This window comes from Camelus bactrianus, chromosome 13, assembly GCF_048773025.1.
Source record: "Camelus bactrianus isolate YW-2024 breed Bactrian camel chromosome 13, ASM4877302v1, whole genome shotgun sequence".
Taxonomy (NCBI): Eukaryota; Metazoa; Chordata; class Mammalia; order Artiodactyla; family Camelidae; genus Camelus; species Camelus bactrianus.
In genome coordinates this window covers 32,088,120-32,110,085 of record NC_133551.1, presented here as the reverse complement: position 1 = coordinate 32,110,085, position 21,966 = coordinate 32,088,120, and the positions used below count along the sequence as shown (strand labels likewise).

The 21,966-nt window shown below is 41.6% G+C and overlaps 1 protein-coding gene across 2 annotated transcripts in view; it reads left to right on the top strand.

Annotated features, from left to right (window-relative positions):
* ROR1 (receptor tyrosine kinase like orphan receptor 1) overlaps positions 1-21,966 on the top strand; it is a 388,040-nt gene that overhangs the window by 258,750 nt on the left and 107,324 nt on the right. For both annotated transcript variants that reach the window (XM_074376341.1, XM_074376340.1), the window contains exons 3-4: positions 10,168-10,455; positions 11,126-11,156. In XM_074376341.1, coding sequence (XP_074232442.1) covers positions 10,168-10,455; positions 11,126-11,156 — 319 coding nt within the window. The remainder of the gene's footprint in view (positions 1-10,167; positions 10,456-11,125; positions 11,157-21,966) is intronic.

Here is a 21,966-nt window from a genome sequence, read left to right as displayed (position 1 = left end):
ATTTTACAATGTTGTGTCAAATTCCAGTGTTCAGCACAATTTTTCAGTTATTCATGGACATATACACACTCATTCTCACATTTTTTTCTCTGTGAGTTATCATAACATTTTGTGTATATTTCCCTGTGCTATACAGTGTAGTCTATTCTACAATTTTGAAATCCCAGTCTATCCCTTCCCACCCTCCACCCCCCTGGTAACCACAAGTCTGTATTCTCTGTCTGTGAGTCTATTTCTGTCCTTTATTTACGCTTTGTTTTTGTTTGTTCGTTTGTTTTTGTTTTTTAGATTCCACATATGAGCGATCTCATATGGTATTTTTCTTTCTCTTTCTGGCTTACTTCACTTAGAATGACATTCTCCAGGAGCATCCATGTTGCTGCAAATGGCATTATGTTATCAGTTTTTATGGCTGAGTAGTATTCCATTGTATAAATATACCACCTCTTCTTTATCCAGTCACCTGTTGATGGACATTTAAGCTGTTTCCATGTTTTGGCTATTGTAAATAGTGCTGCTATGAACATTGGGGTGCAGGTGTCATCCTGAAGTAGATTTCCTTCTGGATACAAGCACAGGAGTGGGATTCCTGGGTCCTATGGTAAGTCTATTCCTAGTCTTTTGAGGAATCTCCACACTGTTTTCCATAGTGGCTGCACCAAACTGCATTCCCACCAGCAGTGTAGGAGGGTTCTGCTTTCTCCATAGCCTCTCCAGCATTTGTCATTTGTGGATTTTTGAATGACGGCCATTCTGACTGGTGTGAGGTGATACCTCATTGTAGTTTTGATTTGCATTTCTCTGATAATTAGTGATATTGAGCATTTTTTCATGTGCTTTTTGATCATTTGTATGTCTTCCTTGGAGAATTGCTTGTTTAGGTCTTCTGCCCATTTTTGGATTGGGTTGTTTATTTTTTTCTTATTGAGTCGTATGAGCTGCTTATATATTCTGGAGATCAAGCCTTTGTCGGTTTCACTTGCAAAGATTTTCTCCCATTCCGTAGGTTTTCTTCTTGTTTTATTTCTGGTTTCCTTTGCTGTGCAGAAGCTTGTAAGTTTCATTAGGTCCCATTTGTTTATTCTTGCTTTTATTTCTTCTAGGAGAAAATTTTTGAGATGTATGTCAGATAATGTTTTGCCTATGTTTTCCTCTAGGAGGTTTATTGTATCTTGTCTTATGTTTAAGTCTTTAATCCATTTTGAGTTGATTTTTGTATATGGTGTAAGGGAGTGTTCTAGCTTCATTGTTTTACATGCTGCTGTCCAGTTTTCCCAACACCATTGGCTGAAGAGACTATCTTTATTGCATTGTATATTCTTGCCTCCTTTGTTGAAGATGAGTTGACCAAAAGTTTGTGGGTTCATTTCTGGGCTCTCTATTCTGTTCCATTGGTCTATAAGTCTGTTTTTGTACCAATACCATGCTGTCTTGATGACTGTAGCTCTGTAGTATTGTCTGAAGTCTGGGAGAGTTATTCCTCCAGCCTCTTTCTTTCTCTTCAGTAATGCTTTGGCAATTCTAGGTCTTTGATGGTTCCATATGAATTTTATTATGATTTTTTCTAGTTCTCTGAAATATGTCCTGAGTAATTGGATAGGGATTGCATTAAATCTGTAGATTGCCTTGGGCAGTGTGACCATTTTAACAATATTGATTCTTCCAATCCAAGAGCATGGAATATCTTTCCATTTTTTAAAGTCTTCTTTAATTTCCTTCATCAATGGTTTATAGTTTTCTGTGTATAATTCTTTCACCTCCTTGGTTAGATTTATTCCCAGATATTTTATTACTTTAGGTGCTATTTTAAAGGGGATTGTTTCTTTACTTTCTTCTTCTGTTGATTTATCGTTAGTGTAAAGAAATGCAACTGATTTTTGAACGTTAATTTTGTAACCTGCTACCTTGCTGAATTCTTCAATCAGCTCTAGTAGCTTTTGTGTGGACCTTTTAGGGTTTTCTATATATAGTAACATGTCATCAGCATATAATGACACTTTTACCTCTTCTTTTCCAATTTGGATCCCTTTTATTTCTTTCTCTTGCCTGACTGCTGTGGCTAGGACTTCCAGGACTATGTTGAATAGGAGTGGTGATAGTGGGCATCCTTGTCTTGTCCCAGATTTTAGTGGGAAGCTTTTGAGTTTTTCACCGTTGAGTACTATGCTGGCTGTAGGTTTGTCATATATAGCTTTTATTATGTTGAGATATGTTCCCTCTATACCCACTTTGGCGAGAGTTTTTATCATAAATGGGTGTTGAATTTTATCAAATGCTTTTTCTGCATCGATTGAGATGATCATGTGGTTTTTGTCCTTTCTCTTGTTGATGTGATGTATTACACTGATTGATTTGCGTATGTTGAACCAGCCTTGTGTCCCTGGGATGAACCCCACTTGGTCATGATGTATAATCTTTTTTATGTGTTGTTGGATTCTATTTGCTAAAATTTTGGTGAGGATTTTGGCGTCTATGTTCATCAGTGATATTGGCCTATAATTCTCTTTTTTTGTAGTGTCTTTGCCTGGTTTTGGTATCAGGGTGATGGTAGCTTCATAGAATGAGTTTGGGAGTATTCCCTCCTTTTCAATCATCTGGAAGAGTTTGAGAAGGACTGGTATGAGTTCTTCTTTGTATGTTTGGTAGAATTCCCCGGTGAAGCCGTCCGGTCCTGGACTTTTATTTGTAGGGAGGTTTTTAATTGCTATTTCTATTTCCTTTCTAGTGATCGGATTGTTCAAGTGTTCAGATTCTTCTTGATTCAGTTTTGGTGGACAGTATGTTTCCAGAAACTTGTCCATCTCCTCTAGGTTATCCAGTTTGGTTCCATATAGTTTTTCATAATATTCTCGTATGATATTCTGTATTTCTACTTTGTTTGTTGTAATTTCTGCATTTTCCTTTCTTATTTTGCTAACTTGTGCTCTCTCTTTTTTCTTCTTTGTGAGTTTGGCCAGAGGTTTGTCGATTTTATTTACTTTTTCAAAAAACCAGCTTTTGGTTTGGTTGATTTTTTCTATGGTCTTGTTAATCTCTATTGTATTTAATTCCTCTCTGATCTTTATTATTTCCTTCCTTCTGCTGCTTTTTGGGGCTTTTTGTTCTTCTTTTTCTAATTCATTCAGGTGGTGGGTTAAATTGTTTATTTGAGATTGTTCTTCTTTTTTGAGGAAGGCCTGTATCGCTATAAACTTCCCTCTTAGCACTGCCTTTGCTGTGTCCCATAGGTTTTGAGTGGTTGTGCTTTCATTATCATTTGTCTCAAGGTATTTTTTAATTTCAGCTTTGATTTCCTCATTGATCCATTGTTTTTTCAATAACATATTGTTTAATCTCCATGCTTTCCTTTTTTTCTCCTTTGTTTCTCTGTTGTTGATTTCCAGTTTCATGGCATTGTGGTCAGTAAAGATGCTTGAGATAATTTCTATCTTCTTAAAATTGTTGAGGTTTCTTTTGTGCCCAAGTACATGATCGATCCTGGAAAATGTTCCATGTGCACTTGAAAAGAATGTATATCCTATTTTTTGGGGGTGTAATGCTCTGAAAATATCCACCAAATCTAGTTTTTCTATTGTAGTATTTAATTTCTCTGTTGCCTTGTTTATTTTCTGTCTGGAAGATCTGTCTAGTGATGTTAATGCAGTGTTAAAATCTCCAACTATGATTGTATTCCCATCAATATCCCCCTTTATCTCTGTTAGTAATTCTTGTATGTACTTAGGTGCTCCTATATCAGATGTGTCTTTTACAAATGTTTTCTCCCAATCTGTCTCCTCAGTCTCTTGACACTGTCTTTTGCAGAGCATTTTTAATTTTAATAAAGGCCATTTTATCAATTACTTATTCCATAGTTCATGTCTTTTCTGTCATATCTAAAAAGTCTTCGCCATCCCCAAGGTCATCTAGGTTTTCTCCTGTGTTCTCTTCCAGGAGTTTTACAATTTTGCATTTTATGTTTAGGTTCATGATCCATTTTGAGTTAATTTTTGTGAAGGGTGGAAGGTCTGGGTCTAGATTCATTATTTGCATATGGGGGTCCAGTTGTTTCAGCACCATTTGTTGAAAAGACTATCTTTGCTCCTTTGTAGTGACTTTGCTACTTTGTCAAAGATGAAAGTTGCCTATGTTTAGGTAGGTCTATTTATGGGCTCTGTGTTCTCTTTCATGGATCTATTTGTCTATTCTTTCAGCAGTACCACACTGTCTTGATCACTGTAGCTTTATAGCAAGTCTTGAAGTTGGGTGGTGTCAGTCCTCTAGCTTTGTTCTTCTCCTTCAGTATGATGTTGGCCATTCTGGGTCTTTCCCTCTCGTATAAACTTTAGAATCAGTTTGTCAACCTCCACAAAATAACTTGCTGGGATTTTGCTTGGGATTGTGCTGAATCAGTATTTGTTTTGCAGCATCCCATTTAGCAGACAGAAAGGAGTTCCAAAGATTCGTACAAAGTGAAAGACTTTTACAGGCAGAAGGATAAGGGAGTAACTAGCAAAGAGTGGATTGTTTGTGGCAGGTCACTTTCCTTCAGGGGACAGCAGGAGTCTATCAGGGATATTACTTCTCTAGTGCTGGCCAGGTAATTCCAGATTGACTAGGTTTGTGAGTTCACTCCTGGGAGAGGTTGAAACTGTAATTAAGTTAGGTATTAAGTCTCAGTTTGGTGATGAGGACTTAGTACAAGTGACTTCCCTTTGGGTCTGTTTTCTCTCTTTTAACAGTATGAATAGGCAGGTTTAAATGTAGAGGCCAAATTGCTTTGTCTGACATTTAAATTCAGTCAGTACCTGCTGTCTGCCATCTACTGGGAAGGAAAGAAAAAAAAAAAACACACAACCTAAAAGCAAGAATTTATTTGGTGGGCTTACTGAGGACTTAAGCTCAAGATACCTCTGAGTGCCTCTAAGGGACTGTTCTGAAGAGTGTGGAAGAAGCCAGGATGTATAGGACTTTTGCAAAAACAAACAAACAAAAAACAGGTAGTCTGAACATCAAAAGATTGCTGCTAATTAAAGAAAAACCAGGCATCTCAAACTAAAAGATTTAGCACTTTTCTGTATGTGGGAAGATGCAAGAGTTTGGGCTTAATGAAATTATACCTTTGATATGTACCTTAACTATCAAGGGCCTGTATTCTGGATTTTTCTCCATCCTGAATCCCCTCAGAGTGCAGAGTGAGGCGGGGGGGTGGCTGCAGTGGCTGATAGCTTGATGGCCACAATGTCTTTTGTTTACTGGTATAGCAGGAGACATTCTTTGTCCACACTACCATCCAGTGCTTCTGTGGCTGCCCATACAGAAACACACACTATTTCAGGAGGTGTAGACCCCACCAGCCCATGTAATAGGTCATGGAGCCAAAGGCCGGGGGGCTAAGTGACTGTCTGACCCATGCAGCTAGCTAGTAGCAGAACTGGTATCAGGTCCAGTTTACAGATTTCATTTGCACTGGGCTTGCTTTGCTGGGATGCCCAGGTGCTCTCTGAAGGAAACTTCTAGTCCAGAACCTACAGTGGTCACACCTAGTGCTGAGTGTAGAGCAGAGAGCGGGTTCCTTAGTGTGACCCATGAGGCTGTTCCAGAAGGATCCAGCTGGTTCTGGGAAGAGAATGGATTGTGGCCAGAAGCTTGTTAACAACAAGACTGATAGCAATGATGCAGACAAGCATTTTTATTTTATTTTATTCCAGTCACAAAATGCTTTCGTGTTGTTTAGGCCAAATGTTGTTCTGATGCTTCTAGTCTTTGCCAAGCTGAGGACCAGACCATTTGCTTGTTTTACTTACTAAGTGAGCAGCTACAGATGGCAAATAAATTGAACGTTATTCTTTATAGGTAAAAAGTTAAAACCAAATTCCCTGTGTTTATAGCCAGGCTCCTTTGTTCAGTAAACACAAAGATTTGTTTACATTTCTTTTGTTCTCCCTGGAAACATACTGCTTGGGCCAGCTACTACACTGATTTAAAGATACCCTGTAACCTTTGTTTTTGTTTTTAGATAGATATTATGTAGAGCTTCATGGACAAATGAACCACTCTCGCCTGCAGTGTGTTATGTAATCTTGAACAGGTGGCCTTACCCCTCAGATCTCCTTCTGTCAGGACTGGACTTGGCCAGGAAACCAATCAGTTGGATAGATAATCATTCCCTACTTTTAGGCATAAATTATTTGTGACAAAAAGAAAAGAAAAAAATAGTTAATACGATAAGAGAAATTTTCACGTTGCTTTCTCTGTGCCAGACCCTATGCGAAGCACTTTCCATGTATTAATTCATTTAATCCTCGCTTAGCCCTATGAGAAAGATAGAATTATTGTACTGATTTCACATAACGAAACTGAGACACAGAGAGGTTAAATAACTTGCCAAGGTCACACAGCTGATAAGCAGCAGAACCAGTATGTGAATTCAGGCATTCTAGCTCCAGAGTCTGTGAGGGTTTTCATCAGCCCATACTAATTTGTTTTCAATAAATTGGAGTCCACCTTCAGAGTACAGTTGAAATACTTCCCCCCAGTGACAGAACTCTGTCTCTTGGCTAATTCATGCTCCTAGAAGAAAAAATGTCAAGTGTCTATGATTATAGTAGTGTGCAAAGTAACTGAGGTTTGGAGGCAAGAAAAAAATAAAGTGCCAACTCACTGTTTTCTATTTTATGCTATGAGAGCTTGGCCAAACAGCTTGCTAGGATTTTAGCAGCAACTCCCTATGGGGAAAAACCAAAGAAATAAAGTAGCATTGACTTTCTTTTTTGAGTAAAACTCAACAGTCATGTTAACCCCTGAGGCATGCACCCAGAAGCTGTCATACAGGCCTCTGGGGAGTGTGGTTGCTGTTGACTGGCTTTGATATTTAAAGAAGGTGGAAATCCGGGAATGGGGAGCCAGGCTGTGGAATGCCTGGGCAATGGCACTTCTCACTGCTGTGGAGACCCCTCCAACTCAAAGCTGGACCCATGCTGCTGGAAGGACAGGAAAATAGATGTAGCCTTAAGGAGAAGGGCCTGCCAGGGCATAGCAGGTCAGGTGGGGTACTTGGCCTCTGGAGGGAAGCCAGAACACCAGCCAGAATGCATGACTAAAGCTTAGATCCGTTAACCAGACCATCCTGGTTGGAATTAGGGGAAGATCACAGCCCTGCAGGTATGTGGATATATGTAAACCCCAGCTCTTCTTTAAGGGAGAAATTTGAATTCTGTCCCTACTCCTTGGTGGGGCTCAAGCTACCAAAACAATCTGATGGAGTGGAAGGAGCTAGGCTTTGGATCCAAAGAGATCTAAACTGGACCTCAGCTCAGCTAGGTGACCTTGGGCAAGTCATTTCACCTCCTCTGCTCCTAGGTCTCCTCATCGTTGAACAGAGATAACAGTACCTCCCTTACATGGTTATTGGGCAGGTGAACGCTAAAGTAAAGCCCCTGGCATGTGGCAGGACTTAGGGTCCATCTGTTCTTACTACTATCCTAACCAGCTGGCCCAGCGGGACTTGTTTGGGTGCTTGGCTGAGCCTTTAGTACTGGAAGCTTTGTGCATAGTGTACAACTTACTGTGTGGCCACGGGGCAAGTCAGCTCATCTGTGACATCAGGTCATCTGCAACTGAGGATCATGGTCATTTCTGTGCCTTTCCTACTTCTCAGGCTTGTTAGAGGATAACAGGAGAAGAGTAACCTGAAAAGCGCTACCCAGAAGTTGTTACTATTATTATAAAAATAATAGAAGTAACATTGATTAACATTTTTGAGTGCTTACTTTTTGTCCTACACTAGTTTAAATGCTTCCCATGCCTCGCCTACTATAATTTTAAATTTCTCACAGGTTTACCAGGTAGAATCTTCTCTATTATTTCTGTTTTTCAATGGGTTAAATTAAGGTATGAAAGAAGTTACATAACTTGCCCAAAGTCACACAGGATTGAGGGGGCAGACAGTGAATCAAACCCAGTCAATCAAATTCCAGCACCTGCTCAATGGAGCATTAATCACTATGCTTACATTTACATTGTTGTAGGATTGCTATGTCTATGTTTCTTTCCAACAGAGGGTGCATAGTTACCCATTCTCTAGGCATGTGATGGACTGTAAAGCCATTGTAACAGGTCCATAAAACCACCTGTTAATTAGTCTCTCTACTCTCTGGACACATCTCACACATCTTAGGAACACGTGTGGTTATATCTATGAGCAAACACATTCACAGGTTGCCTATGTATGTATACAGATTCTAGAAACATGTTCAAAGATGCAGATCGGGATATAAATGTAAGGAAACAAGACCTTAGCAAAATCACTGATGAGCTCATGATTCCGTTGTGAAAGATAATTAGTCATTGGCTTAAGTGAGATGGAAAGTGTCATGATAACACAGTGAGTGATAGTCATGTTTAATCATGATAAATGCCATTCACACGTGTGACTCACTTCTCAAGGGCTGTCCAGACTTTGACAACATCTCTCCCCAGTTTTTTTGGTGGAAAATTAAAGCAAATAATGAATCACTTATTTTTGGCATTTGTGAAAGCATGTCACAGTCACCTGGGTGGTTAAATTAGCCAGTTAGATATCTTGAAAAGATGTTGTTTGTCAATAGAGTTTTATTAAATTCAACAGATTTACTGTGCTGTGCCTGTGCTGTCCAACACACTTAGCCACGTATGGCTATTTAATTGAAAACCTTATTCCTTAGTCACTCTTACCATATTTCATCTGCTCAATAGCCCAGCCTGTGACTAGTGGCTGCCAATTGGACAATGCAGATTATGGAACATTTCCATCATTGCAGAAAGTTCTACTGGACAATGCTGCCAGACGGTAGGATACACTGAGGATGCGCTGATAACCAAGACATTCTAGATGCCTGCCTTTATGGGGCTTGTTACCCTGTGGTAAAGACAGCTGCTTTACAAGCCATCCCAGTGTGGGGAGAGGAAGGGCAGAGGGCCATGGGAGGGTGTGATGGGGACACCCACCCAAGGATGAATGGTCAGGAAAAATGAAATCAAAGAAAACTTCGTATACATGAATAGCAGACCAATTTAAAAAGTATATTGAACTTAATTTTTAAAAATTAAGTTATTTTCTTTGTAATTGTATCCCACAACTGATATCAATACAATATTTAAAATATTATATTATTGAAGAATAAGCTTAAATACAATTTATTCAATATTAAAATGTTTAATAAATCTCAAAATAAGCCAAATGCCAAATGTATCTATAGTGCGATTCCATTTATGTGAAATTCTAGAACAGGCAAAATTAATCTATGATGATAGACATCAGAGCTCTTGTTGCCTGGCATGGGGGCAGGGGAGTGGGTGGGAGCAGGGATTGATTACTAAGGATCTTGGGGGGACTTTCTGGGATATTGATGATGTTCTATTGTTCTGTAACTTGAGAGGAGCGTTGGTTACCTGGGCATATGCATTGGTCAGTACCTGTGGAGCTATGTAAGATCGGTGCCTTTCCTGGAACAAATTATATCTCAATTAAAATTGAATACATAGAATTATATATTGTAATGTGTTGTGGTTGATATGAGTAACACTATGGAAATGATTTCATTGCCTCATCACTTTGTCTGCCAGCAACCCGGCCTTCATAACCCTTATTGTATCATCACTGGCAGGAAGATTGCCAGCCTCCTTCCTGATCTTGGGCCATGTGGATATAAATAGATGGCTTCTATTTTTCCAGTTTTCTGTACTTTCTCTCTTTCTTCTCTAAAGTGGACCAACTGGAAGGATCTTTGCCAGAATGTTAAGAATAGTGTTATTTTGGGGTGAGGAGATTTGAGGCAAATTTTACTTCATTTTCTTCTTCACTGCATTGTTTGAGCTTGTAACAAGGAACATGTATTTTTTTTTATCTTCTGAAATACAAACGCTCATAATGTAGAAAATGCATTTATCCATGGGTACTAGTCATTTGAGAACTTCGGGTTTTATACCATGGTTAGTAACAAATTTCCTTCCAAGCAGCAGGCTCTGTGGGTGATTGTTTAGTAGTCACAAAGTCTCAGGAGATAGATAATTTCATGCCTCATCTGTCTCCACCATGCCACCCTCGTTCAGTCTCTCTGGTCTGGGGCGCACGGAATGAATTTAGTGTGCTTGGAGGTGCTCTCCAGCTGTCTGCCCCTCTCACCTACCCCCTTCTCCCTGTGCTCACAGATTCTTACCTGACCCTCGATGAGCCGATGAACAACATCACCACGTCCCTAGGGCAGACGGCAGAACTACACTGCAAAGTCTCTGGGAATCCGCCTCCCACCATCCGCTGGTTCAAAAACGACGCGCCTGTGGTCCAGGAGCCCCGGAGGATCTCCTTTCGGGCAACCAACTATGGGTCTCGGCTACGGATTAGAAACCTTGACACCACGGACACAGGCTACTTCCAATGCGTGGCGACAAATGGCAAGAAAGTGGTCTCTACCACTGGAGTCTTGTTTGTCAAGTTCGGTAAGCAGCATCGCAGTTGGGGATGGCCTTTGGCCCTCAGCTTCCTTGGGGGTGAGGAGGGAGGGAATGAGCATGCACTGACTGTGCCCTGCGACACTGAAGCTCGGACAATTGTACCCATTTTAGAAATAAGCAAACCAAGGTCCAGCAGTGAAGTACCATGCTCAGGGTCACCCAGCCAGTCAGTAGCGCAGCAGGAGCAGAGTCAAGATCTGTCTGACCTCAGCCCTAATTCTAAATCACCACACCAGTGAATTCTTCTCAGCAAGGATGTTCCTTGTCCAGCGAAGTTGGATTTCCAGGGCACATGCCCCTTTACTGTCCATCTGCCATCAAAGACCCCTGCCTGCTCCTGCGGTGTCCGCGTGCTCACTCAGCCTCCCATTGAAACTCTCTGCATCTCGTGATGATGCCTCCTCTGTAACTCATTTTTTTGACCCTTGTCTTAGCATTTTTCAACCTCTGAGCTGTGGGATGTAGACACATTCTTACTGGTATGTTTTCTCGTAGAGGTGGTTGGGTGAGCTGGAGCAAAATAATAAATTGCAGAAAAATAAATATCACCTCCAGGGGGTTGAGAACTTTAATTTGTAATGGTTTGATTTTACCCATGCTCACCCTCCAATCACCCAGACCAACTGTTTCCTTTGTTTTTCTTTCATTTCTTCAGGCCCTCCTCCCACTGCAAGTCCAGGATCCTCGTAAGTACTTATATCTCCTTTCTTGTCATTTTTCATTGTTTCTCTGGAGGTCTTTAGGGCAAAGGCAGTGTCCTCTGCTTGGGCCAAAACACTGTGTTTCTAGATTTCATTCCATTTTTGCCCTGCCCTCATTCCATTTGCTTTTTTTTTTTTTCATATGAAGATTCACAGGAGACCGGTATTGGCAGTAATCTCAAGCATGGTAATGTTGATACTGAACAATCAAAACAAAAAATCTACTTCCGTGAACTATTTTACACATGAGCTAACATTTAGTTACAATGGATGTGGTGAAATCATATAAGACATGAAACAGTGCCGGCTTAGGAACCTATTCTCTAGCCTTTGCCTGAAAGGGGATCTGTTCTATGTTTCTGTAAGCTGTTCTGATACTTTAGTTATTGAACATGTCAACTATTAGGTGATCACTTTGTTTTTATTCCCTCTAAAGAACTCAGAAGCAGCTCTGACTCCTAGGAGAAGGCAGCCCTGTGTCTGAATTGAGAGTTACACGGAAGCTTGATTCATTTCGAGTCCTTGTTAATAGAGTCACAAGATCCAGTTTCTTTAACCAACACTATCTTTGCATTTATCCTCTCTTCTGGCTAAGGGGATCTTGTCTTTCATTCTAGGAGCATCCACTTGGGGCATTTTTCTTTATGTTTATTTTTATTTGGGGGAGAAAGACCCATTTATTAAAACTCTTGCTCTGTAAGAAAATATATTCTGTCTTTTGTAGATTTCTGAAGTAAAAGTCTCTGGGCTCGGACACGAGAGCATCCAAATGTCTGACTAGACTAAACCAACGGCAAACACAACAGCCACTTAATTTACTCTAATCCCCTCTGTGCCTCTTAATTACAGTGTGGGATATTTTAATATATTTGTGTGTGCCTAGAGGCCCAGTGGCCCACAATCCCATTAATAAAACAGGTAATGGGTGAAAATGAACATTGGCTTTCAGCCACGCGGTTCTGCTATTTCATCAGCCGGTTAAACACAACTGTTAAAGAGTCTTTAAAATCACCCAAGTGCTAATTGCCTTCTACTTGCCCAGGTAGAAAATGTTGATTGATCTTAAAACAGGTCAGAAGTGTGACCACTCCGGCTTGCATTTCTTGAGGTTAATTTTTTTTTTTTTTTAATGATCTCACTATTAGTTGATATGTGGAATCCTTTTGAAGTCTTATTTAAACAAAGATGAAAACTTTTGTTACTGGCTGTAAAAATGCTTCCCACTCTGGTACCTTATTTGTTCCTGTTAATCTGTGTTTCAAATGTGGCTGATAATCTGTGTCCTGAGTTGATTAATGTGGTTCACTAATCTGCTTTTGCTATTAAGCCCAGACGGGGCTGTTGACTTTCTGCCTGTTGTATTTGCATCAGAGTTCCTTTTTTTATTATCAAAATTATTTTTAAGCCCCTTTATGTCCTTACTTCTTGAAGTTTTCATTCTTTCTTTGCTGCTGCCTTTCTGATGAGCCCAGCCTATCTTTCATGGATTTAATTTCATGCAAAGATAGTATACCACTTTCATGAGCAGGTATCTATGGAATGGGTATTGAAGTTCCTTAAAGATGCTCAAGCACAGCTAAAAGTATCCTTTGATGTCAGGCACCTCTGTTTTATGTTAGCTGTCCGATTATCCATCACGTTAGTCAGCAATAGCATGAAATGTATAGTTGCCATGTTCAGAGGGAGCTGCAGTAAAATATAATCAAAGTTGGAAATCCCACAGGGCCTTTTGCCGCCTAATCTTCATCCTCATTTTGGCATTGCTGGTGGATTTTGATACCCTTTTATTTCAGTCCCTTAGAAACTGGTGATGTATCTTGCTTTTTTCTCCTTTTTCAGCTGCCACCACCTACCCTATCTCTAAGAGGTTCTCTCTTCCTGAGACTAACTCGCAGATATTATGATAGTTCCCTTCCCTATCCTCACAGCCCTCAACAAGCAGCCAAACCACTCTGCAAGGGGACAGGCAGAATGTAACAAAATGGTCGCTGTGGGGAATATCACAGCATTGAGGAGGACTCGGAAAGCCTTTTGTCAGACTGCACAGTCTTTCTCCAAGGTGGGAGTGCCGTGCAGTCGTAAGATTGCTCTGTTTGCTTGAAGGTGGCAGAATAAGAGTCATTGCCAGGAAATCGAATGCAAGCCCGAGACACACCCTGATATTTGCAACAGTGAAATGTTGTGTGTTTCACACAGTATCAGGTGTATGAAACGTGGGGAGAGCTGAGTGCCATTTGAGACCACAGGGCTGCATACCCCTCGGATGGGACAGGCTTGTAGCACCCTTGGGACTCTGGCCCAGGAAGGCACAGTGTGTGAGGCCCTTGCCGCCCCCTCTTGGATCTGCGTCAGGTCTTCACATGAAGCTTCCAGAATGGCATTTTCATTTGTAGTAGGAGCAAGTTTGAGATGTTGGTTTGGCTTCTGTTCATAGCTTCAGGCTTTCTCTCTTCTGTCGTTGCTAGGTCCTGGCCCACCCCTAACAACGCTAGGGCCTGGGGCAAGAGTATGAGCCCACATACCGCATGTCTACGTATTTACATGTTGTAAATCAAGCTAGCAAACTGTTCAATGAAATATGTGCTGTCCTCCCACATTGACAAATGTACCTTCATAATGACAAAATTTTAAAAATACATGCAAAATTATGGTTTCTGTATGACTAGAAGCCAGGAACTATCAAAACTGACTACTTTAATCATTATTCTTCATGTCTGGATGTTCTGTTTGTGGGCCAGCGATACTATATATAATTTATAGATTGCTATACATTAGTTCCATTAAAATTTTTTTATTGCCTTCATTTCGGCAGAATGAATACCTGTGTTGTTTTATGCAGGATTTTCACATAGCATGTATTCTTTTGACATTCTTTGGCTTGTAGGTGCACAACCCCTTTTTCTGCCTTAACACTCACATGATATTCTCCCTGTGTGTGTGTCTCTCCAAGTTCCCTCTTTTCATAAGGACACGCATCGTATTATATTTGGACCCACTCTAATGACCTCTTTAGCTTGATTACCTTTGTAATCAAGTTACCCTGTTTCCAAATAAGGTCCTGGGGATTAAGACTTCAACATGTAGGTTTGGGAGGACACGATTCAATCCATAACACTTCACATGACAGCATTTTTCTCAGCCATGTGAAACTCTTGCAAATATTACTCTAATTTGTGAGAACTTTCAGAAGATTGGAATATAAAGAAAAACAGGAAAATAGATGCTTCGTGATCCTGGGAATGATAGTTTGTTGTACAGGAGTCTGTCACGTTCAAACTGGGAAGAAGAATTTGAAATTGATGACTTTATCTTTTCTCTTACTGAAGTGCTTTCACCCCTGCATTGCTTCCTGGGCTCCAAGTGCCCATCACTTCCACCAGCAGCGACACAACACACAGATCTTCACAGTGTACAATCACGGCTGTCTCCTGTTTCAGGGGACACAGGGCAAGAGATGTAGAGAGGTGACCCCTGGGACCGGAACAGTGTTAATCACGGGAGTAGATGTTTAAGGTTCAGGTCGCTGGGCCAGCGCTGAGTGCCAGATCACAGGAGGCCGGGAATCCCGTGTGTACGCTTTACTCTTACTAGATTTATTTCCTATGTACTTTTTGTATGTAGGCCCAGGGCAGGGGCCTTCTTATTTTTCTTTTTTGTTAGATAATAATTTTACTGAGATGTAGTTCATGTGCCATAAAATTCATTATTTTTAAGTGTAAAACTCAGTGTTTCTAGTACATTCCCAGTGTTGTGTCACCTTCACTGCTATCTTATTTTAGAATATTTTCATCAACTCCCTAAGAAACTCCTCTCAGCCCCTGATACCCTCTAGTCTACTTTCTGTCTTATGAATTTACCTGTTGTAGATAGTTCATATAAGTAGAATCATACAATGTTTGTCCTTTTTGTCTGACTTCTTTCACTTAGCATAATGGTTTCAGGGTTAACCTGTATTATAGCATGTGCACTATATTGTATATGTGTATCATAGTATCAGGACTTCATCCTTTTTATGGCTGAATAATATTCCATCACAGTCCACACTTTCTATTCCTTGAGTCTGTTTTAGTGGTTTATGTCTTTCTAGGAATTTGTCTATTTCATCTAGTTATCTAAAATTTTTGACATAGGGTTGTTAATAATTTCCCTTTTCATTCTTAACATTTCTGTAATATCAGTTGTGATGTCTCTTCTCTCGCTGATTTTAGTAACTTGTATTTTCTTTTTTTGTTTCTTATTGGTGAAACTAGCTAGTCTAGTTAAATGTCAATTTTGTCGATCTTTTCAGAGAACCACCTTTTACTGAATACTGGGTATTTAAATAATGTAATGTGGCAACTCTAGAAATCAGATCGCCACCCCTCTGTTGTTGAGTGTTTTTGTTGTTGCTGTTTGTTTAGTGACTTTCCTGGAATACTTCTGAATAGTCTATATTCCCCGTCTGTGTAGCTACTGAAGTCTCTACTCAGCTCAGTGATCAGCTAATGCTGGACAGAGATTTCTTTAAACCAATAAGTCTCCCACCCTTTACCAAGGGTCTCCACGTATGCTTGAGGGCATCCCTTTAGCACTCCAGCAGTTGATAATTCTGCCTTTGCTTTCATTTTCTGCTTGAGTGGGGCTGCAAAGTTAGCCAGAGGTGAGAAATTAGGGCTTTCTCAGGTCTCTCCTGGGCAGGCACACATCCCTCCTCACATGAATGTGCCTTTCTAGGTCCCCAGGAGTGTGTCAGAGGTTTTCAAAGCCCCTTATGAACATCTCATTCCTCCCTTTAAGCTTTTGAGCTTTTTGGCCAGGCTCTTGTTTTCCCCAACTGGTATTGTTACCCCAGGCAACTATGAATTTTTTCCCAACAAATGTCCTGGGGCTAGGACTTTTCCCACCTAGAAGCTCTGAGTCCAGTCAAATAAAAACAAGTCTTGTGAATGGGATTTTTCCGGAAGGCTGCCAGACAGGTCAAGTCATACCGGTTCTCTGGAAATGGGGCTTTGTGGTGCTCCAGCCCCCTCTGCCTTGTCCAGTGACTGCTAAGCTGCTGGTTTTCAAGGTGACCGCGGAACTCAGGAGATGGAGATGAGCACAGGGCAGGTGAAAATTCCTCAGAACTCTGATCTCGCCAGATTTCAGCCTTTTTTCTTGAAGAAATGCTCCTCAGAATGTTGCCAGCCTTTGGCTAATTTCCAGAGTTTTGAAAATATTGATTTTTACAATTTTTTTTTTTTTTTTTTTTGCCAGTGTTGCTGCTTTTATGGAGGAACAGATTTTTGGAGGTCCTTCCTCTGTCACTGCATACTCCCTGCCTCCACTGGAGCCCTCTTACTGATGTCTGAGGACAATACAGGGTGGGTCTTAGGAGGCCTGTGAGGGCCCCGGGGTATTGTTCCTTATCATAGCTTCTCTTTGTTAAATTTCTTCCCTCAAATAAGGTAACAGTTGGGATTTTTTTTATATACATCACCTCTCTGCTCCAAACTTGCTCTCTGGGGAAGATTTTTTTTTTTTCAATCAGTTTTTTTTTCAGTCAGTTTACAATGTAGTGTCAATTTCTGGTGTGCAGCACAATGTTTCAGTCGTACATATACATACATATATTCCTTTTCATATTCTTTTCCATTACAAGTTACTACAAGATATTGAATATAGTTGCTTATGCTATTCAGTAGGACTTTGCTGTTTGTTTTATGTATAGTAGTATCTGCAGATCTTGAACTCCCAATTCACCCCTTCCCACTCCCTTTCCCCTCCGGTAACCATGAGTTTAGGGAAGATGTTTTGATCACTATATTATTGAAAAGGCTCACAAAGATTTAATGGCTTTAATTGGACCTAGTTTATATCCGACTTCTTCAGTTTTAATCTTCTGGGGTCATTATATTGATTAATTGACCCCAGTGAGGGCTGGGGAGCACCGATAGTATATCATTCATGTTTACCTGAGGCCTCCTGGTACATAGGTCTTGAGCTTTCCAGCAGGCAAACAGATCCACTCCAGCCAACGTTAAGCACCAGTTCAGTGCAACAAATAGTTGTCAATCACCTACAAAATGCCAGCAGGCTCTTGGCTAAGCTCTGCAGAGACTACAAAGACTGAGCTTTGCCCTCTAACTGCTTGCCCAGTAGGCTGGGGCCTCCCACTGCACCAGCAAGTGCTTCCGACCCTCCACCCAACCCCCCCACCCCCCACCTCACTCCCCCACCCCCCCACCTCACCCCCTCTTTCTCCCCTCTCAGCCAGGCTCCTATCCCATTTGAAATTCTGTAACAGCCTCAGAATTAACAGCCTTCTGTTAACCCTCTTCCACCCTTGTCTCCTACAGACTGTTTCTCATCACAGAAACCAGAGTGAGCTTTTTAAAAATACCTCTGCCCTGGTAGGCCCCTCACCCTACCAGGACTTCCCGTTTGGAACAGATTCCCAGCTCATTGCCCAGATGTGTAGGTTCCCTGCCGACCTCTGTAGCCTCTCATCTCTGTCATTTGACTCCAGCCACGCTGGCCCTGGTTCTGGTCCTTGCACCCTCCGGGCTTGCTCTGCAGGCCTGGGGCTTTCTGTGCTCACCATTCTCTCTGCCTGGGAGGCTTTGTTCCGAGATCTTGACATGACTCACTCCCTTCTGTCGTTCAGTTCTCACCTACAATGTCACCTCCTCAGATATGACCCCCGAATCACTTTCTATCATACAACCCTGCTTCATTTATCTCAGAGCATTTATCACTACCTTAACATTTTCCTTTTTTATTTATTTGTTTATTTGTCTGCAAAGTAAGCTTTATGAGGTGGGGACTTGGTCTGCTTCATATACCACTCCACCCCAGTCCTAGAACATAGCCAGCATTCAGTAATTACTTACTGGGAAAAAAAGAAAAAGAAAAAGAAGATGGAGGAGGAGGGGGACGAGGAGGAGGGGAAGGAGGGGAAAAGAAAAACAACATCTAACTATCCTCTTCTGTGAGAAGGCAGTAACAGTGCCTATCTCATAGGATTGTCGTTGGCAGTAATTAGACAATGAATATTGCATCCTTAACACCGAGTAGAACTCAGTAACTATTCTTCTAATGAGTGAGAGAATGTTGACTGACTGACTCCACTATCTCACCTATCTTCTGACACGTGAAAAATCCTAGCATGGGGCCTGTTATATAATTAAAGTTCAGTGAATTTGAGTTGTATTTCTTTTCTTTCATCCTCTGAGGTCTCCTGCAGAATCAATCTGTAGGAAGGTCATGATAAAAAAAAATTATCTCATAGGGTCATCATAAAGATTAAGTGAAATGATAAGATGATGTGTGTAAAGTAGCTAGCACTGTGCCTGGCACATAGCAGCTTCATGATATAGATGGATGTCTCCATCATCATCGCTATTTTAGCAGAGAGGCTATGCCTTCTTTCCAGCCAGAGTCCTTCTGGACAAAGTATCCTGCCGTGAACCCCAACAAGAGACCTTGAACCTCTATTTCCTTTTGTCTCATTGGCCTTTGGCTCAAGTCCCTTTCTGCAGAAAGACAAAGTGACCAGCTTTTGATGAATTCTTTCCTTCTCTTATCTGCTTCCAAGTCTCAGCCACAGTAAAGAAGTGTAGCTGAGCACTGGCCCAGCCCAGGAAGTGATAATTAATTTTCAATTCAAGATAAACTCAAGGATAACTTTCAACACAGCTACTCAAGCAGGTCACAGCCGGAGGTGCTTTGCAGAGGGGAGACCGGAAGTCACTCAACAGCTGGCCTAGAACACAGGGGGCCATTGCTCCAGTGAAGTAGCTAAACTCCATCTCTTCATCAAACCGCTTGAAACTCAGCGCTCTGCAGAGAAGGGGCAGATGGAGGGAATGTGGAGAGATTAGATAAGAAGGATTTCCCAGTCCTAGGAGGATAGATCCAAAAGTCCGGAAGGTTGAGAAGCCAAGCTCTTACATCCCAACCCACCCCCATCACTCAACAATTCCCACTGTATGAATAGGGTGTGGAAAACTTCCAGTTAAAACGATACTTGTGAATATTGGCAAAGTATATTTGTGTGCAGGGCACGTTTAAAGGGAGAAGAGGGGAGATAAGTCCTTCCTTTCTCGGAGCACGTGTTCTGAAATAAGCTTCTCAGTCTGTGTGTTAGTCATGAATGTATCCCCACACCTAACACAGCACCTAGCACATAATAGGTGCTCAACAAACATGTTAAATTAAACATCTAAGAAACTCTGTCCTGAAATCTTTTCTCCACATGTGACAAGGTTTTATTCATTTGCTTATCACATTTTTATCAAGATCCTTCTATGTTCCAGGTGTCTGGATTCTTAGAAGCTATTTTTAAGTCATATGAGTGGGTACCAGGCAGCAAAACCAATCTCAAAGTCATCATTCTCCAGCATTTACACTTTCCCTTCCTGTGTTTATGAACTCTAGTATCAGCTTCTGCTATAAGTCACAGAGCAAGTACTTTTCAAGAAATGGAGAACATCTCTACCCCAATTCTGGCTATAGGTGAACAGAGAGCCCCAGAGGAATCCGAGTGTGCTTTAGAACACTGTTTCTCAAACTGTAATGTGCATGTAAGTCACGTAAGGTGTTGTTAAAATGCAGATTCCAAAGGTGGAGGGCTGGGGTGGGGCCTGGGGCTCTGCCTTCCTAACTGGAGGTGCTGCTGCTGCTGCTGGTCCACATACTCTAAGAAGCAAGGGTCTAGAGAAAAGATATCTGTCTGGGTTCTAGGCCCTTTGGTGTCATTCACTAGCCAGTGCCCTAAACAGAATGCTTACTTTCTTTGAGCCTCAGTTTCTTTATTTGCAAACTGAAGAACTTGAGTTCAGTGTCATCCAAGAGTTCTAACTCTTAATTTTGTGGCTCATTGAAACTTAACTTGCTATTTCCTTTATTATAGTAAGACCTCTTCAAGTTCTAAATTTCATGCAATTTGCTCTTGGATTCTCTTTCTCTGTTTTGAGGGGTTAATTGTCCTTTTTAATCTATCGTGTGCTTCTTTCCCACCCATTCCAAGCATGATGGTGTGTGGTTAGATCAATGAGAATGATTTTGCAGTGAGTTTCCGTGTAGGAACCCCAACCATCACCGTCACCAAGTTCTGCAGTGGCGCCCTCTGGGTGAGGGGGATATAACTGTTTTGCTGGTCAGTAGCTGGCTCTGCTTGCAGCATTTTACTCCTATATGTCTTCACTAGGCTCCTGCCTTGAGGACTGAGTGCCTCTGTTTGAAGGGGATTGCAGCAGGGGGCAGTGTGATGTAGTGTTGGAGACAGCCCTCTGGTGTCTTCATGTGGGTATTTTTAAAGCACTGATCAGACCTTGTTGCCTGACTGGCAGGCCCTGAAGGCTCACAGGAATATAAGGACACTGGTTTGCATGTGTGACTTGTGAATACAGGTTCATTACTGATCTGTTCGTGCACTCCCAAAGCTTTACAAGAGAAACAACCGAATCTTACAACAAACACGATAAATGAAATGTTATGAATAATCTTGACTATGCTAAGAGGGTGGTGATGCTACTCAAAGATAAGCAACAGTTAGAAGCCACAGCGATGCCTAGACTGGCGGGACAAAGAGAAGAGATGGTTTTACCGGAGCCCAAGAGTAGGGTCATCTGGGGAGACTGGGATGATGGCAAGACTGCCCTGTGGGCACTGGGGCCATGAAAAGATGCTCCTACTGATCACCCAAGGCAGAAAGAAGTGGGGAAACAGCTTGGCTTCTCCTTTCCTCCCCACTTCCGAACATCAGCCAGTGCCTCCTCTTAGGGGAACTACAAGAAGCCAGCTGACACAGGAAGCCTGAGAATTGCAGCCTGTGGAGGTCATCTCCTTTGTGGATGCTGAGCAGAGCAGGGGAAGGGCAAGGAGTGAATGTGAGGGCAGGCAGCACCAGCATTAATATCCCCAGAGATTGCCATGCCACTAGAAAGCTGTGGGAGAAAACAGGCTAGGAGGAAACTGTCAGTGAAAGATAGCATAGTCAAAACTGCTGTTCCTGCCTGGTCTTCAGGTGGCCATATGCAGTGGGAAGTTTGTGTTGGGGACTAGGACCTGGGACAGAGGTCAAGACTGAAGGGGTAGGCATGGTAATCATTTTGCCTAAGTCCATGGGCAAAGTTTTGCAGAGGAAGAAATTCCCAAGAGAGATTGTAAAAACGAACAAGACTGAGATCCCTTGTATTTGTTTGACTGTAATTTTCGGAGCATTTTTTCTTGTGTCTTTTGATCTTACTGCCATCGAGTAGCCTTGACCAGATAGCCTAATGTTTTACTTTCCTGCCTAGAAAAATAGAAAAATTGATAAGTGATCAAGTATGTGGTCTTTCTTATTATAATAAGTTCTTTTTAATTGTGTTGAAAGGTGTTCAGAGTCTAGACCTCAATAATTATGAACTCTTGGAGGCTAAAAACAAGGACAGAAAACTTCTAGACATTTGCTTCTAGGACTCAACAGACGGAATTTGCTAACTGTGGCAAACACTTACCAAGTGCTGCTCTGTGCCAGGCATCTTTCTAAAACCTTACATAAGGATGGACTCATCGAATCCTTTGAGGAAGGCACTATTCGTTCCCCATTGCGCAGATTAAGTCACTCACTGTCTTGGTCGGTCCCGGCTGCTGTAACAGAGTATCACAGACTGGGTGGTTTATAAACAAAAGAAGTCTATTTCTTTCAGTTCTGGAGGCTGGCAGTCCGAGGTCTGGTGCTAACATGGTCAGGTTCCTGTGAGAGCTCTCTTCCAGGTCGCAGACTACCATCTTCTCGTTGTGTCCTCCTATGGCGGAAAGAGGGCAAGGGAGCTCTCTGGGGTCCCTT